Below are 16,312 nucleotides of genomic sequence, written 5' to 3' on the forward strand. Positions count from 1 at the left end.
GGATAATGCACCATGTCACAAAGCTCAAATCATTTCAAATTGGTTTCTTGAACATGACAATGAGTTCACTGTAATAAACTGGCCCCCACAGTCACCAGATCTTAACGCAATAGAGCACCTTTGGGATGTGAAGGAACGGGAACTTCGTGCCCTGGATGTGCATCCCACAAATCTCCATCAGCTGCAAGATGCTATCCTATCTATATGGGCCAACATTTCTAAAGAATGCTTTCAGCACCTTTTTGAATCAATGCCATGTAGAATTAAGGTAGTTATAAAGGCGAAAGGGAGTCAAACACCGTATTAGTATGGTGTGTTCCTAAAAATCCTTTGGGTGAGTGTAGGTACGTCAGGCACTTATGAACTGGATAGGGGTTGCAAGTTAAAGGGACCATGAGCGGTAATTAAAAACGGAATTTGGATTTACCTGGGGCTTCCTCCAGCCACCCGTAGCCTGCGAGGTCCTCTGGCATCCTCTTCTTCCTTCTGCTTGTTCCACTGGTGGCTCTGGTAATTGGTGACTTTGGGTGAAGTTGCATGTGCGGCTCTCTAAAGACTGAACTGCGCAGGCTTTTGATGACGGCGTGATGACGTGATGGGTGTGCACGTGCCACTTCACCTGAAATCGACGATTACTGGAGCCGCCAGCAGGGCCAGGAGAAGAAGAGGTGACAGGGAACCTCGCGGGCTACGAGGGAGACGGGGGGGGGGGGGGGGGGGGTCGATGCGGAGGAAGCCCCAGGTAGGTCCAAATTCCATTTTTAATTACTGCTCAGGGTCCTTTTAAAGTGGCATAAATAGCCATGTTATCTCTCACTGATCTCTCACCTCCCATCGAGATGTAGAACAATAGTATACTGCATGACCAACCTAATTATCTCACTTGTTTCATTTGTTAAAAACAAGTTCCCATAAACAAAATCACTGCTGCATAAATTCCATATTCCAATACTGTCACAGCAAGTGTTTGGCCTTTATTCTTAGCATCACTAACTATACACCAGTCTTTGGCTTGTTTACACCCAATCTGGAATATGTTGTAACTAATATCCTAGGCCTGGACTGGGCAATAACAATGCTGCCTTCATGTATGAGGCGGCCCATGAGCACCATCAGTGAGTGCTATGCTACTGCTGTGTGTACTGACAGAGCTCTCACGTGGCTTTTAATAAATATTGACCTTAATTTGTGATTTTTGTATAGCTGATTTTACCACATGCAAGATCAATAAATCAATTCTTGTAATAAAAAATGGGTTGTAGTCCATGGTTGGTGTACTTTTTCTGTAAAATGTTGGTGCACAGTGAAAGTTACATCATTATTGATGTGGCTTTACACATTACCTAACTATGCAGTTAGCAACTTACAGTGTCAATAAGCTTGCAAATCTGTGTACTAGGAGAAATATGGAGGCAGCTAGTGTTGGCACGTATATATACACATTACTGATCTTCAATAAGCATGCACAGGTTGTGCATTACATCAGGCATGTGGCATTTTCTGAAAGTGGTCAGCAAAGGTATCTTCTGTATTGGTTGGTTTAATTCTCTCGAAGTGAAATCAGATGCTATTAGATGGATTTAGTTCACACAATCAGTTACAAAAGTTGGATATTTATTAACTGGTGAAAAATATACAAAAGATCCAGTCAGATTTTATCTTCATGGCCTAATGCGGTCAAGCCGATGACTGAACAAAATGACCCATCTGACCACCCCAACAAAGTCTGATTTTAAGGTTCAATGTCCAGTGTCATACATATTCACCACAGTCTGAGATGATCACTTTCTGTTTAGGTTTGCCATCCTTGTTTCCTTGTGCCTTTGAAACAACAAATAATAAACGAATTAGTGAAGAATGTACACACCAGTTGGATACACTATCCCCCTTTAAAGATAAATGTGAAGAACTATGCACACAATCCATATAAGGTGGTTTTCACATAACACCAGTACATTTGGGATTCAGTAAAATCTCATCCCAGAACGACCAATTCCAACAGGATAAAACCATAACAGGGTTTTTCTGTTTTATGTGGAATGCTGGAACGGCTTGTCAGAAGTGTTCTGTCAGTCTGGAGACAATAACCTACCCGAAAGACTTACAATTAGGGTACTCTCATAAATGTTTTGTATATATTAGAATGCTGAAGTGATATTACGACTTCGAAACCGCTTATAAACTTTTGCCAGTGCTATGCACACCATTCTAAAATGTTACATAATTAATAAATTGCCTTTCCATCTAAATTTGCTGACAGCTATTGTTTCCTTCAAGCACCCTGAACCAGGGGATATCCTATTAAATGAAGCCCTTTTCAGAAGTGTCCTGGTACTGCTCATTGTCCTCCGGGTCCCCCAGTCTTCGTAACTCCCACACCTTCTGAATGTTACAGAGAGCTGCACACAGCTATTCTGATCTTTGCAGGAGCCAGTTTCGTACCATGCACAGAAAAAAGAAAGCACTGGCGGATAAGCACTTACTCACTGTGCTCGCCCAGTTTGGAACTTGCACCCGCACAGTTCAGAGTCACGCTGCCGCTAGGGGGAGCTTCCTGGTTTTAGCACTTGACTGGAAGATCCCATCGAAATATGAAAAGGACAAGGAACGGGATGGAATCTGAAGAAAAAAAAGCAGCGCCAGGACACTTCTGAAAAGGTCATCTAGCCCACCATAGATTTTTTTTTTCCTCAGTTCAGGGGTATTTTAAGTTTACAGAAAGTTTCATTTCTTTGTACCCATGCCAAAAGTGCACCAATTGGGTGTGCTAAACATTTCCAGATACTTAACATCCTTCATGAGTAATTTGCTGCACAGAATATAAAGTAAATTAGTTATGTGTAGCACTATGGTTAGGGTTTCAAAGGCTAGTGCTGTGATCAGGCAAATCAATAGGGGATATAAGGTTTAGACCTGAGACAGCTAAAAGAATGAATGCAATCCGACATCCCTGTGTAGTGATTCCTATCAAGACAACACAATAGTTTTTGCTAGTTTATGCACATAAGAAAGCAAGGAACTACAGTAACGTAAAGAGAATCTAGAAAGGATGGTCCATTTTCTCAGCAAAAGTAGTGGAGTTTCACTTTTATATTCTTAAAGTGAACCCGAAATTAAAATAAACTTATGAAATAATGACATTTACATGTCATTTACAATTACATTACAACTACATTTCAGGAAACAAGACTGAATTCAGCAAGCTGTGTGGCAAGCTCTTTTGCATAGATAACTCAAGCTTTTTAACTTTTGCTGTGCTGTAAAACAGAAAGGTGCTTCAGATAATATCTTAGTAGAGCTACTACTGTATGTATACTATATATTATTATTATCTCATAAAGTCACTTCATGTATGCTTTAATGAGTGTCATAGAAAAAAAAAGCTGAATTATCAGCATGGAGTCAGGTCATAACGGACCAGTTTCAAGCTCAGGAAAAAGAGAAAAAACATGGAAGGAGAAAAGACTGGACTGTTTAAAGATAAGAAAACTGGGCATTTAAACATCAATTGCAAGAACTGGCAGCTTTTGTCCATTTTAATCAAATTGCATCATGGGGCATTAGAAAATGTCAACAAAATGCAAATAATTCTGGTTTGCATGCAGATTTCATGCAAAAAGAATGCAGCTTGGTTTTGGGCCATTCAGGAAGTTCATTTGATTTGCCCAACTCCAAACTGAATACAATCTGTATGAAATTTGAAGAGGGTCAGAATTATCTGATTAAACACCTCAATTACAGATTTGAAGTTCAATCCTCTGGTGCTGCCATCCTGTGCCAAATCATCCAGCACCAAGATAACAGTACCCAAAACAATTGCAATACCATTGCTGGCACAGTTAGGGCTGAAACCAAGCTTGGCCTCCTATTCTGAAGTTGCCATTTCCACATTACAATTTTCTGTATTTCACACCAAAAATATCAGATGTTATACATGGAGTACAAACATCTGTACTAAGAAATGAAACACAATACTAACCTCAATCTGCCGCACCACATCAATTCCCTCCATCACCTCTCCGAACACCACGTGTTTTCCATCAAGCCAGTCTGTCTTGTCACATGTGATGAAGAATTGTGAGCCATTTGTATTTGGACCAGAATTTGCCATACATAGCAACCCTGAAAAAAAAAAAAAAAATAAAGTTTGGAGCACGGCTGATGGGTCCTAATAGAAAAAGTGCATTTAGATATAAAATAGAAGACAATAAAATCAAGGTTTAAGTCTTCTGAATGTGGTAGCTCTTGTGAAGGCGCAGTGTTAAGTTTTTTTTTTTTTACAATTTTATTTTAGAACAATATACGCCTATAAACAATCTTTTACAATTCTATCCAAAGTCAGATGATGATGAAACAACAACAGTACTGAACAGATGGAAGTGTTAAGCTGATTAATCATAGTATAACTTAGACATTTTTCTGAAACCTATTGACCACTGGTAGTGTAGCGAGTCATCGATTGGCAACTGTTGGCTTTCAGAGGCTGTTTCTTTCCCTTCCTGGGTCAGATGAGATTTCCATACAAGGAGAAAGTCCTGATAATCACTAGCTATTGGCTGTGCTGCTGCACACACCAAACCCTCAGATGAACACTGGTTTAGCATATTAAACAGCTTAAACTGACCACCGGGAAATTAAAAGAAGATACAGGGGATGTTGTGCAGTAAAATTACCAGGAGGAAGCACTTTACTGAATACTCAAATGCAGCAAGTACAATTTTTTAACAATAGAGCAGCAAGTACAATTTACTGGTAAACTATACGTAGAATTTGCTCAGAATTAGGAGAGACTGCACCACAATATAATCTGGAGGTCCAGAAGACCATACCAGTTGGACAATATACCAAACCCTGACAGTTGGATATGTTGAGGCTTGCAGCTCATTATTCATTGGAACAATTTATAACCTATAATGTAAACATTTCACTTTCAAGTCTAGTTCTATGGGAAACATATCAAGACATGTTTTAGGCTTGGTTCACATTGGATTTTAAAGACAAACGGATCCGATAATGCGGATCCAGTTTCTGCTTCACCAGATCCGTAAGGCTTCGTTCACACTGGCTAAAGGATCCGTGAAAACGGATCTGATCACCAGTCAATCGGATCAGTTTTCACTTCGATCCGTGCACCTGAGCGTGCTGGTGAGGGAGGGTAAACTAACCAGTCTTCTGTTCCTCTTTGCGTCTCGCGTGGCGTCACATGAATACCACACTTCCTCCTTCAACCCGGAAGGAGGAAGTTTGATAGTCACATGATGCGACGTAGGACAACAAGGGAAAAAGACGGAAGCCTAGTAAGAAACCCTCCCTCACCCACCCGCTCTCACACTTGCGTGCCCACACACACCCACCCCCAGTGGAGCGTCTCTCCAGACCAACACCCCCAATGGAGCATCCCAACATTATCCCCAGATCCCCACTCCCAGTGGAGCTTACCCACATCCCCTCCAGACCCCCACCCCAGTGGATTAGCCCTCCAAACGGTCCATTTCTTTACTAGTGTGAAGAAATGTTCTTTTCTCCCATTGCCCCCAATGCAGGGCTTCATCTTCCATTTCCTGTCCACTGGGCTCAACGGTCCGGAAAAATTGGTGCTATAAAAAAGTCACATTCTGCCCAGCGGATCGTACGGAACGAATCCATTCGAGTGGATGGATGTAAACGGTTTCATTGGTTAACATTGGATCCGCTCACATCCGTTCCGATAAGCAAGGCGAGCAAGGAAATCTATCTTTACTTACCTAGGGCTTCTTCCAGCCCCTAGAAGTTTTTTGGGTCCCTCACTGTAGCTCCAGTTCTTTCCAGGGTCCCACTGGCAGCCTCTGAAGATCGTGACCCCCGATGGGTCAGCGTCTTCTGTGCATGCACGGGAGCGTGCGAGTGCCCACGCAAATGCACCAAAGTCATCAGGAGCGTACTGAACCTGTGCAGTATTATTGAAGAAACCCCAGGTAAGTAAAGATAGATTTAATTGCGCTACTTGCTTGTCCTTTAAATCAGTAAGTTAAAAATAGAAGAACGAGATGGCCATTTAAATGAAAGAAAGTATTATGTTTTTCAATTGAGGTATGAGGTTGGTCCACGACCTGCAATTCCGAACACCTCCTGGATATTTTCTAGGGTCTTGTGGACACATATCACCAGTGCTGCTCAGATACCCCTTTTCACTATCTGGATCAGATTCGGATTCGGTTACCATGATATCCAATCCGGGTCGGATATCAGAGTTAAAAATTTTCCAATCCGAATCGGATATCCAACCTCAGTATCCGGCCGGATTCGGATATTTGGATAGAAAAACCGGAAGTGGCCTTTAAATAGCTTTAAAACCGTTTTTTAGGGTAAATGAGGCATGTATCACCATTATTTTGTAAAGGGGGAACACAAATTTATGATGGGGTGACTTCAAATCCCCCTCCCCCCCAAAAAAAATGGCTGTCAATTAACATTAGGCCTAGGTTCCAGACAGCGGTCGTGCATCCCACATTGTGTCCAAAGTCCAACCGCACAACTGGGACATGACAGTTTTCAGCCAAGACACCTCCAAAAAAATTACGCAGCAATTGTGTTTTGGGTTAAATATAGGTGGTATCAGTGGCCTGTGGCCTCCTGGCCTGGCGGTGGGAGCTGCACAGGCAGCAGGAGCAGGGCAATGCAGCATCAGCAGGTGTAATGTGTGCCAGGAGCATGCCGGATGTGGCACTTGCCAAGTGTCATGCAACACTTGCCACGTGGCACTTGGCATGTGACACATGCCAAGTTCCACGTGGCAAGTGCCGAGTGACAGTCAGACAGAAGAGGAGAAGACACTAGTGCACACTAACTGTCACACTGGCACTGCTCACAGCACAGCAGTTCTGTAGAAAGCTAACACAGTGGTACCACTACTCTAACAACTACTAGCACTGACTGCAGTACTACAGTACTAACTACATAACACAGTAATCCTATCCCCTAATCCCTAACCTAACCTATACCTAGGGCTAATAGCTGGCCAACAGGCAGCAGCTGGTCTGGTCTGTGCACAGCACACACACAGACACATAGCTGCTGCCTGCAGCACACACTAACTGTGACACAAATGACATCAAGCTAACTAATGATTTAACAATAGTGTAGTCATAGTGAAGGGGTTAATCACTGAACAGCTTTCGGTTTATCACTGTGTAAAGCCCTTGCTAGGCTAGCAGCACACACTCTGACTGTCACACTATGACATCTATGACATCAATCAAGCTAATTAAACGATTTAACAACAGTGTAGTGATAGTAGTGGGGTTGGCCAGTGTTCCTTTCTGTGATTGGGTGTCAAGGCTTAGGCCGGGAGGCCACTGATTGCCTCAATGAGGTCAGGTGGAGCTGGCCAGGGTTCCCCTCTGTGATTGGTTGCTAGGGTTTCTGCTGGGAGCCCTCTGATTGGCTCCAGGACGTAATCTCCTTAGTTACAGTATTTCGGATCCGGATACCCACAATATCCGCTTTATGCGGCCAACTATCGGCAGATAACTATCTGGATTTCTACAGAAATCCGTTATCTTGAAACAGAATCGAAAAGCTGAAAATCCGGAGGAGTAGCCCTGCACATCACAAACATTCATACAATATGCATCAATTCCTGTGTTATTTGTCATGCTTACATACCTGCCCCTGTGTGCTTCAGAATGAAGTTCTCATCATCAAACTTCTTTCCATAGATAGATTTCCCTCCTGTGCCATTGTGATTGGTAAAATCTCCAGCCTGACACATGAACTGGGGAATGATTCTGTGGAAGCTGCTGCCCTTAAAGCCAAAGCCCTTTTCATGTGTGCAGAGGCAGCGGAAGTTTTCTGTAAGGCAGAAGAATTAAGAGTATGTTTACCACAAGCAGAACTCAATCCATGTCATTCCTTCCAGGAAAAACATACAGAAAATTATCAATTTTATTAGGTCTCAGTTTATGTATTTTTTTCATGACGTGCACTTTACAGTCAGCTCATACTATCCATTTGGTGGTTCAATGCATTAGTTTTTTGCTACACTGTTGTATATGGGGTTGTTCCCATATAAATGGTACACTTTACCAAAGAACAGTTAGCCTAATTTTTTTTTAAAGAGTAGATGGTCTGCTATAAAGATGGTAAAAACCTTGTTGCCTTAACCTGAGTCATATTGGAGGACTGATGAAGTTGGAGAAACAGTGTGTTGTGTTTGCATGCATGAACTTGTAGTTGTAATTTATACCACTACAGATTAGAGCGCATGACTACAATCACAAGACTGAATTTACAGCAGTCTTTGCAGAAAACTGATATGACGCACGGGAGGGCTGTAAGCTTTTGCCATGTAAACAATCTCAGCCATGTTCAATTCTCCACTGCTCTCTAGCTTTGGAGAACATTATTAACCAATGCCAGCAACTCATAACCTTTTAGTGGCTACAAGAGACAAAACCTATGATAAGACTAGGCAGGGAGAGGGTTTATGGCAGTGTTTTGTAAGACTAGTCATAAATAACACAATTTATATGACTTTAATAACTAGTAATAACTGGGTAACACAAGCATTCCTGCTTCACATAGATGGTGTGAGTAGGTGGAGAGACTGTGGTGAATATGGCATTTAGAGGAAGGGGCTAATCTGTCCTTGTCAACAATGACTTAAAATTCCAATCTCAAATCTTATATCGTTCTTATCAAATCTACTGAAATGTGATAAATGAAAAAAATAAAATAAATGATGGAAACCTGAAGTAGTGCCTGAATAACAGAGTGGGTTAATCAAACTAAGGTTCACTGCTTCAAATTTCTGTATTAGGAATGTCTGCAGAACCTTCTCTTATGTTTTGTTCAATTGTTGTCCCTTATCGCTGGGCATACACATGTATGATGTGGTAAAGGGATTGAGGTCTACCTAACCGACATGTGCCCCACTGGATGTGAGATCAGACTCAGGAATGATTTGATGTAATATCCCTTTTCTCTGGTTGCTGCAGCACAAATCTATGGAGCATTGTGCTCACATTCCTCCCACCTGAGCACTCCCCACACTTGATCTTTCATGGATTGGCCTCTCCCAATCAGTGTTTGAAGGGGTAGAACAGGCTCTTTTAAAACAGATGTTAGATTCACTAATTTAATCAAATAAAAATGTCTAGTCTATTAAAAATATTTCACGATCTGTAGTGCCGCTGTATACAAGTGCAACACGTCTGTACAGCACCTGTTCCCTGCAGTGTCATCCCCTAGATCGAGCTTGACCCAGACAAGCAGCTCAAATCTTGTGTATGTACACATCCGAACTCACTGAAAATGGCTTGCTTATCAGTTCAGTATTTCAGAAGACAGACTGAAGTTCTGTCTGTACAGGAGGAAACTACTGTAAACATGAAGTGCCGTTTTCTCCTGATTAAGTACACACATGAGATTATTGGAGTTGTAGGCTGGCCCTCTTTAAGTGTGCTATCTAATTTGAAAAAAAGTCTTGTTCTAGAAACTGGAATGCAATAAAATGCACTATTGTGACAACAAAAAGATGCTGTCGCATAAAAGTAGAGTACATGATAACCAGAGTTAGTACCTGCTAACGATGTTTTGAACAATCCTTCAGGGCAAGGTGAGACGTCGCTCCTCCCAGACGCAGGAACAGACAGCACTCCCCCTATAAAAAAGTCACATGGTCAGTACACCCTCAGTGCGTTAAGCCAAGTACCGGACAGGTGAACAACCACTAACCCACAATGTGCAACTATTTCACACAGACAAGACACTAACACCCGGGTGGGATCGTTGCCCTGAAGGATTGTTCAAAACATCGTTAGCAGGTACTAACTCTGGTTTTTTCATACAATCCTTCAGGGCAAGGTGAGACGATTAACAAGTAATACAACCTCAGGGTGGGACCACCGCTTGGAGAACTTTTCTTCCAAACGCCTGGTCATTAGCTGACATTGCATCAATACGATAATGACGAATGAATGTTGAAAAACTTGACCACGTAGCCGCTTTACAAATCTGCTCAGGTGAAGCGCCTGCCTGATTAGCCCATGACGTTGCCATAGCTCTAGTGGAGTGTGCTTTAAATGATGCTGGAACCTCAGCTCCCATAATCTTATATGCCTCAACAATAGCTAGCTTGATCCAACCGGCTATAGTGGATTTTGAAGCCCTCTGACCCAAGTTCCTACTTGAATGCAGAATAAACAAGGAATCTGATTTCCTGATATGTGCGGTTCTGTCTATATATTCTAATACACATCTCCTAACATCTAACATGTGAAAAATCTCTTCCTTCTCACTTTTTGGGTTTACCGAAAAAGTAGGCAGCACAATATCTTGTGACCTATGAAATTTTGACATAATTTTGGGACAAAATTTAGGATCCGTCTGAAGAATAAGTCTATCCTGACAATCCTGAAAATACGGGCTCTTTATTGATAAGGCTTGGATCTCACTCACTCTCCTTGCCGTAGTCACTGCCACCAGAAATACCGTTTTAAAAGTCAACAACTTTAATGACGCTTTCTGCAAAGGCTCAAACGGACTCTTACACAAACCGTTTAGAACTACAGACAGATCCCAAGGTGAAACATACGGCTTAAATATTGGGACCTTCCTAGACACTGCTTTTATAAACCTTATAATCAAAGGTGAGGAAGAAATTGGAATGCCTGAAAAAGCCGACAAGGCTGCAATCTGTACTTTCAAAGTACTGACTGATAGTCTTTTTTCCCAACCGTCTTGGAGAAAATCCAAAACCGCTGGAATGGAAAGGCCATCAAACTTTGAGTCTTTTAACCAGGAATGAAAAGTTTTCCAGTATTTCAAGTAAATTTTTCTCGTCACCTCTTTACGGCTGGAGATCAAAGTACCAGCCGTCTTATCCGATACCCCCATCTTCCTAAGCAACACTAGCTCAGGATCCAGACCGCCAGACTCAGCCTGCCTGGATGAGGATGCCATATTTCCCCCTGATGGAGTAAGTCTGGTCTTTCTGGAAGTCGCCAAGGCTCCCCTGACGACAGATACCTGATCCTTGCAAACCAACTCCTTCTTGGCCAGATCGGAGCAATCATTATCATTGGAGATCTGCAGGTTCTCCATTTGTCTAGTACTGCCGGAATTAGAGTCAGTGGTGGAAACGCATACAGAAGGGGGAAATCCCACTTCTGATTGAACGCATCCACTCCCAGACAACTGTCCCTCGGATTCAATGAGAAAAATTGTTTGACCTGACAATTTTCCTCTGTTGCAAACAAATCTATTGTTGGCATTCCCCATTTCTCTGTTATACACCGGAACACTTCCCTGTTCAGAGACCACTCTGAGGATAGAAGCTTGTTCCTGCTCAGTTTGTCTGCATCCATGTTTAGTGTTCCCCTGAGATGAAGTGCTCTCAAGGATAACACATGGCCTTCTGCCCATGATAAAATTCTCTCCGCTTCCTCCTGTAATAACGGGGATCGCGTGCCTCCCTGCTTGTTTATAAATGCCACCACAGTCACATTGTCTGACTGAATCAGTACATGCGACTGGTTTACTGTCGATTGTACTTCCAATAAGGCCAACTGTACTGCTTTCAGCTCCCTCCAATTGGATGACATTAGGGACTCGGCTTTTGTCCATTTCCCCTGAAATGCTTTGTGTCCTATATGGGCCCCCCATCCCCACGAACTTGCGTCCGTAGTTAGGATGAAGTCTGTTGGATTTCTCCAAAGACTGCCCTTCACAAGGTTTGATTCCATCAACCACCACTGAAGGGATAACACAACAGTTTTGGTGATGCATACTTTGAAGTCCAGCGTCTGCGGACGCCCGTCCCAGTTTTGCAGCAGAAATGTCTGCAACTTCCGCAAATGAGCTAATGCCCATGGTACTGCCACCATTGTGGAAGACATTAGACCCACCACCCGAGAAATCGTTCTCAATGATGGACTGGGATCCATTTGTAAATTTTGCACAGCACCCGCTAATTTCTCCACCTTTTCTGGTGGAAGGAACATCTTCTGACTTGTTGAGTCTATTAATATTCCCAGAAATATTATTTTCTGACTTGGAACAAGTGATGACTTGTCCACATTGATGATCCAACCCAGAGACTGAAGGTGATTGGAAACTACATTTAATACGTTTTCCATTTCCTCCACTGAGTTGGCTAACAACAGTAAGTCGTCTAGGTACGGGATCACCAGTATCGACTTTTCTCTTATAGGAATTAATGCTTCTCCCAGAATTTTGGTGAACATTCTTGGGGCAGAAGTTATTCCAAACGGGAGGCAAACGAATTGAAAATGCATCACAATCCCGTTTACCTTTACCGCGAATCTTAGGAATTCCTGTGACTTTACGTGCATCGGCACGTGCCAGTAAGCGTCTCTTAGATCCAGAGACGCCATGAATGCTCCTGGAAACAACAGATCCCTTACAGAAAAAATTGATTCCATTCGAAATCTTTTCTTTTTCATGAAAGGATTCAGGGTCTTCAGATTTAGAATCAATCTGTACTTCCCTGAGGGTTTTTTTACTAAAAAAATTGTCGAATAAAACCCCCTTTTTTGCTCTTTTAGTGGTACTTTCCGAATTACCTTTTGATCCAACATATTTTGCAAGATCTCCAGAATTTCTGGAGCCAGCGCTGGGTCTCTTGGTGGCTCTGATAGCACAAATCTCGACGGAGGAGGGTGGGCAAATTCTATGCGATATCCGAATCGAATCAGTTGACGAATGAATGGACTTTTCGTCAACTGACTCCACCCGTGGTAAAAGTATCTTAGTCTTCCCCCCACCGCCAGAAAAGAGTCACTGCGGTTTAGACGGGGCCTCAAGAGTCTTAGCTCTGAAACCCCCCTTCCCTGACCTATCAAAATTCCATCTTCTACTTTTCTTTTGATCTTTTGTCTGCTCCCTTTGATTAATTTTGGGCCTACGAAAAAAAGTTTTATTAGGCACCAATTTCGGCTTTTTAGGGAACGTTTTCTTTTTATTAGAAGTCCTCTCCAGAGCTGAGTCCAGCTCTGGACCAAAGAGAAGGTCTCCTGTAAATGGAACGCCACATAACCTATTTTTTGATGTGAGATTGCCATCCCAAGTTTTCAGCCACAAGGCTCTGCGGCAAACATTTATCAAGGCTGTGGACCTGGCCGTGAACCTAACCAATTCGGCCGAAGCATCAGCCAAATATGCCGCGGCTTTGAGCAAAACTGTAATAGAGTTTAATAACTGTTCCACCGAGGCACCAGCTAAAATACTAGATTTTAGTTGATTAATCCATAATTCAAGGGTCCTTGCCACACAGGTAGAAGCAACTGCTGGTCTGAATGACGTAGCACTAGCTTCCCAAGACCGCTTAAGATACGCGTCCAATTTTTTATCAATCGGATCTTTAAGATCCCCAAGATCTTCAAATGCCAGATCTCCCTGCTTTGTTACCTGGGAAAACGGGGTATCTAATTTAGGACATCTATCCCAAAGAGTAGTATCCTCTGCAGAAAACGGAAACCTTCGTTTTAATGCTTTGGATAATAACAGTCTTTTTTCCGGATCAGTCCATTCCTTCAGTATGGACTGTTTGATAGCCTTATGAACGGGAAACACCAGTCCTTCCCTTTCTTCCATACCTTTGTATAATTGATCGTGGACAGAAAGGCTAGCCGAACTATCCTTATTTAATTCTAAAGTATCATTGATAGCTGCAATCAACATCTCAGTATCCTCAATGCGAAACTTAAATCTAGAGTTTGACTCTGAGCCTATCTCCTCATTGTCTGAATCATCAGAGCTAACAGTTGTCTCCGTGACTTCCAAACTACCAGTTTCAAGAGCGGGCACCACCTCAACATCCTGTGATGATGGCTGCCCTGCACTAGAGAGGGATGATTTAAATGATTCCAATGAGGCATTAATTTCCTCTCTAAATGCTTTCAAAGTGTCCTGTACAGAAGGACCTGATTGCTCGCCCATAACCTTATCCATACACAATTGGCATAAGGTTTTTGCATATGGCAACGCCAATTTAGCACTACACACTGGGCATCTTTTGTATGTAGGTGGAGGCCTGGTCTTGTCAGCCGACTCTGACCCTTTCACCTGAAAGACATAGCCCAGAAAAATAAATCAGAGATGGTTTTGCTCCCAATGCTATCTAAGCAAGCAAATACACCAACCGCCCCAGAACGAGATTCAGCCATCTCACCTTCTGAGCCGCTGAGCTGCCTTCCGTCTTGTCTGTGGCCGACATGATCTTTCACATCCAGCCCAAGACGCTGTCTCTCACACGTGCAGCTGCGCGGCTTCCCCATATAAACCTTCCGGCAATCAGCGTGGAAGAGGCGGGACCGGAAGCGACCGAGAGACAAACAGCCAGCTTCCAATAAGACGCGAGTTCCGGCCTACCCGCCGGAAACTACGCGTCACGTAGGCGACATGCGCACAACCGATCGCATCCGACCCGGAACAGCCAGCCTTCTGCACGTGCAAACAGCCCCGCTCTGCACCACAGCTGCCGCTTACCTTCGGTCTCCGCTACGCTGACCACCAGGGGAAGCCTCCACGCCCTCTACTCTTGCTGCCCCTCATAGAGGGAGAAAGGTAGGCAAGCCCCACAAGTTCCAGCATGGGGCGATGGGCTAGACTGCCTCAGTGCCACAGTCTCAGCCCACCCTAAGGAATGCAACCTGCAGCCCAGCACACAGGTCCCACTCCCAGGGGAGATGCCGACCTGCCTGGACGCAGGAACAAACAGCACTGAGGGTGTACTGACCATGTGACTTTTTTATAGGGGGAGTGCTGTCTGTTCCTGCGTCTGGGAGGAGCGACGTCTCACCTTGCCCTGAAGGATTGTATGAAAAATGAATATTATAACGTTCCACAGAGACACTGTCATCAGGCACTTACCTACTGTCATTGGAACAATATCTGAACGCAGTAAAAAACGTATTCGACCAGCAGGCTTGTTTCCGATTTTGATATCCATGTAAACTTGTGGGTTGGCTCTCATTTTTTTAGGAGGTGGCTCTCCCTTCAATAAAACAAATGAAAAAAGGTTACATTCATATAATAATAATAATAATAATAATAAAAAAAGATCAGATGAAAAAAAAAATTATTTGGCATTTAAGGGACAGGCAGATAGGGTAACAACACATTAAAGTGGAAATAGACGTAACCTGTACCTCAAGGAATTTGTCCAATACTGGAAATGGCATTCTGGATTAATGGTAATTACGAGTTAAGGTAAGATAAATTAGATGTCTTAATTGACCGATTACCCCGGAGAATGGAAGGGTGCTCAGGAATCATAAGTCACCTCTCCCCATTGCAGTCATGACACACAAGATGACTTTCTCTTATCTGGAGCTTCTTCCAATGAACTGTAGTCCCAACCAGCCACAGTAATTAATTTGGCTGACAGCAGCATGGAAGACCAAGGGACCTGAAAGACTAGTTAACTTAAAGGCAATTGATGTAAAATTCCCATGTGGTTAGGGTTATTGAGATAGCCTTAATAATAAGTGTAACCTATAATTAGGGATCCATAATAAGGGATTATAGCACTGAAGTGTTACCTCTTGTGTAGCAGTTGTAGTTGCTTCTGTACCTTCTGCCTGTTCGGTTTCTTCCAGTGTTTTACCAGAGAATTTCTTCAGCCAGTCATCATCAGACCACACTAGCAGAAAGATACAGCTTGTTAGATGGTAATTCTTGCAAAAAGTCTTCGGAAGCAATAAACAGCCTGACACATGGTCATGGTGGCCAGGGACATGCAGATACAATTCAACTGCCCTCAGAACATAAATTCCATTAACAGAACCGTTTGACTTTGAGCAGCTCCCGTCTCCGGTACAGAGAAAATATGAAGAATGGCTTGTTTATTCAAGTGGTGCTACTTATCGGTAGAGTAAAACCACAGCCCGCTTAATCCCTCCGCTTAACTTCACTATGCCAGACGTCTGCTGTTAGGAATCCACAAAAGCAACCCACCTGGCTGACAATGTAGGTACCTTTTGAAAACTGGTACATATGTGTAATTTTGTCAGTAACATGTTTCATGGTTTTTTAAAAGTAAAACTTTTTTTCTTTTTGTGCAATACCAGTTGCCTGGCTGTCCTGCTGATCCTCTGTCTCTAACACTTTTAGCCATAGCCCCTGAACAAGCATGCGGCATATCAGGCGTTTCCGACATTAATGTCGGAACTGAGAAGATTAGCTGTATGCTTGTTTCTGGTGTTATTCAGACACTATTGCATCCAAAGACATTAGCAGGGCTGCCAGGAAACTGGTATTACTTAAGGAGGAATAAATATGGCAGCCTCCTTATACCTCTCCCTACAGTTGT

The 16,312-nt window shown here is 43.0% G+C and overlaps 1 protein-coding gene across 1 annotated transcript in view; it reads right to left on the minus strand.

Annotated features, from left to right (window-relative positions):
* Positions 1-1,597: 1,597 nt before the first annotated feature.
* Positions 1,598-16,312, minus strand: part of PPIE (peptidylprolyl isomerase E) — a 36,548-nt gene continuing 21,833 nt past the window's right edge. The window contains exons 6-10 of the mRNA XM_068268774.1: positions 15,543-15,643; positions 14,872-14,995; positions 7,645-7,830; positions 3,980-4,122; positions 1,598-1,821 (exon numbers count right to left, since the gene is read on the minus strand). Of these exons, the coding sequence (XP_068124875.1) occupies positions 1,753-1,821; positions 3,980-4,122; positions 7,645-7,830; positions 14,872-14,995; positions 15,543-15,643 (623 nt within the window). The 3' untranslated portion in view covers positions 1,598-1,752. The remainder of the gene's footprint in view (positions 1,822-3,979; positions 4,123-7,644; positions 7,831-14,871; positions 14,996-15,542; positions 15,644-16,312) is intronic.

The sequence above is a fragment of the Hyperolius riggenbachi genome, chromosome 2, assembly GCF_040937935.1.
Source record: "Hyperolius riggenbachi isolate aHypRig1 chromosome 2, aHypRig1.pri, whole genome shotgun sequence".
Classification (NCBI taxonomy): Eukaryota; Metazoa; Chordata; class Amphibia; order Anura; family Hyperoliidae; genus Hyperolius; species Hyperolius riggenbachi.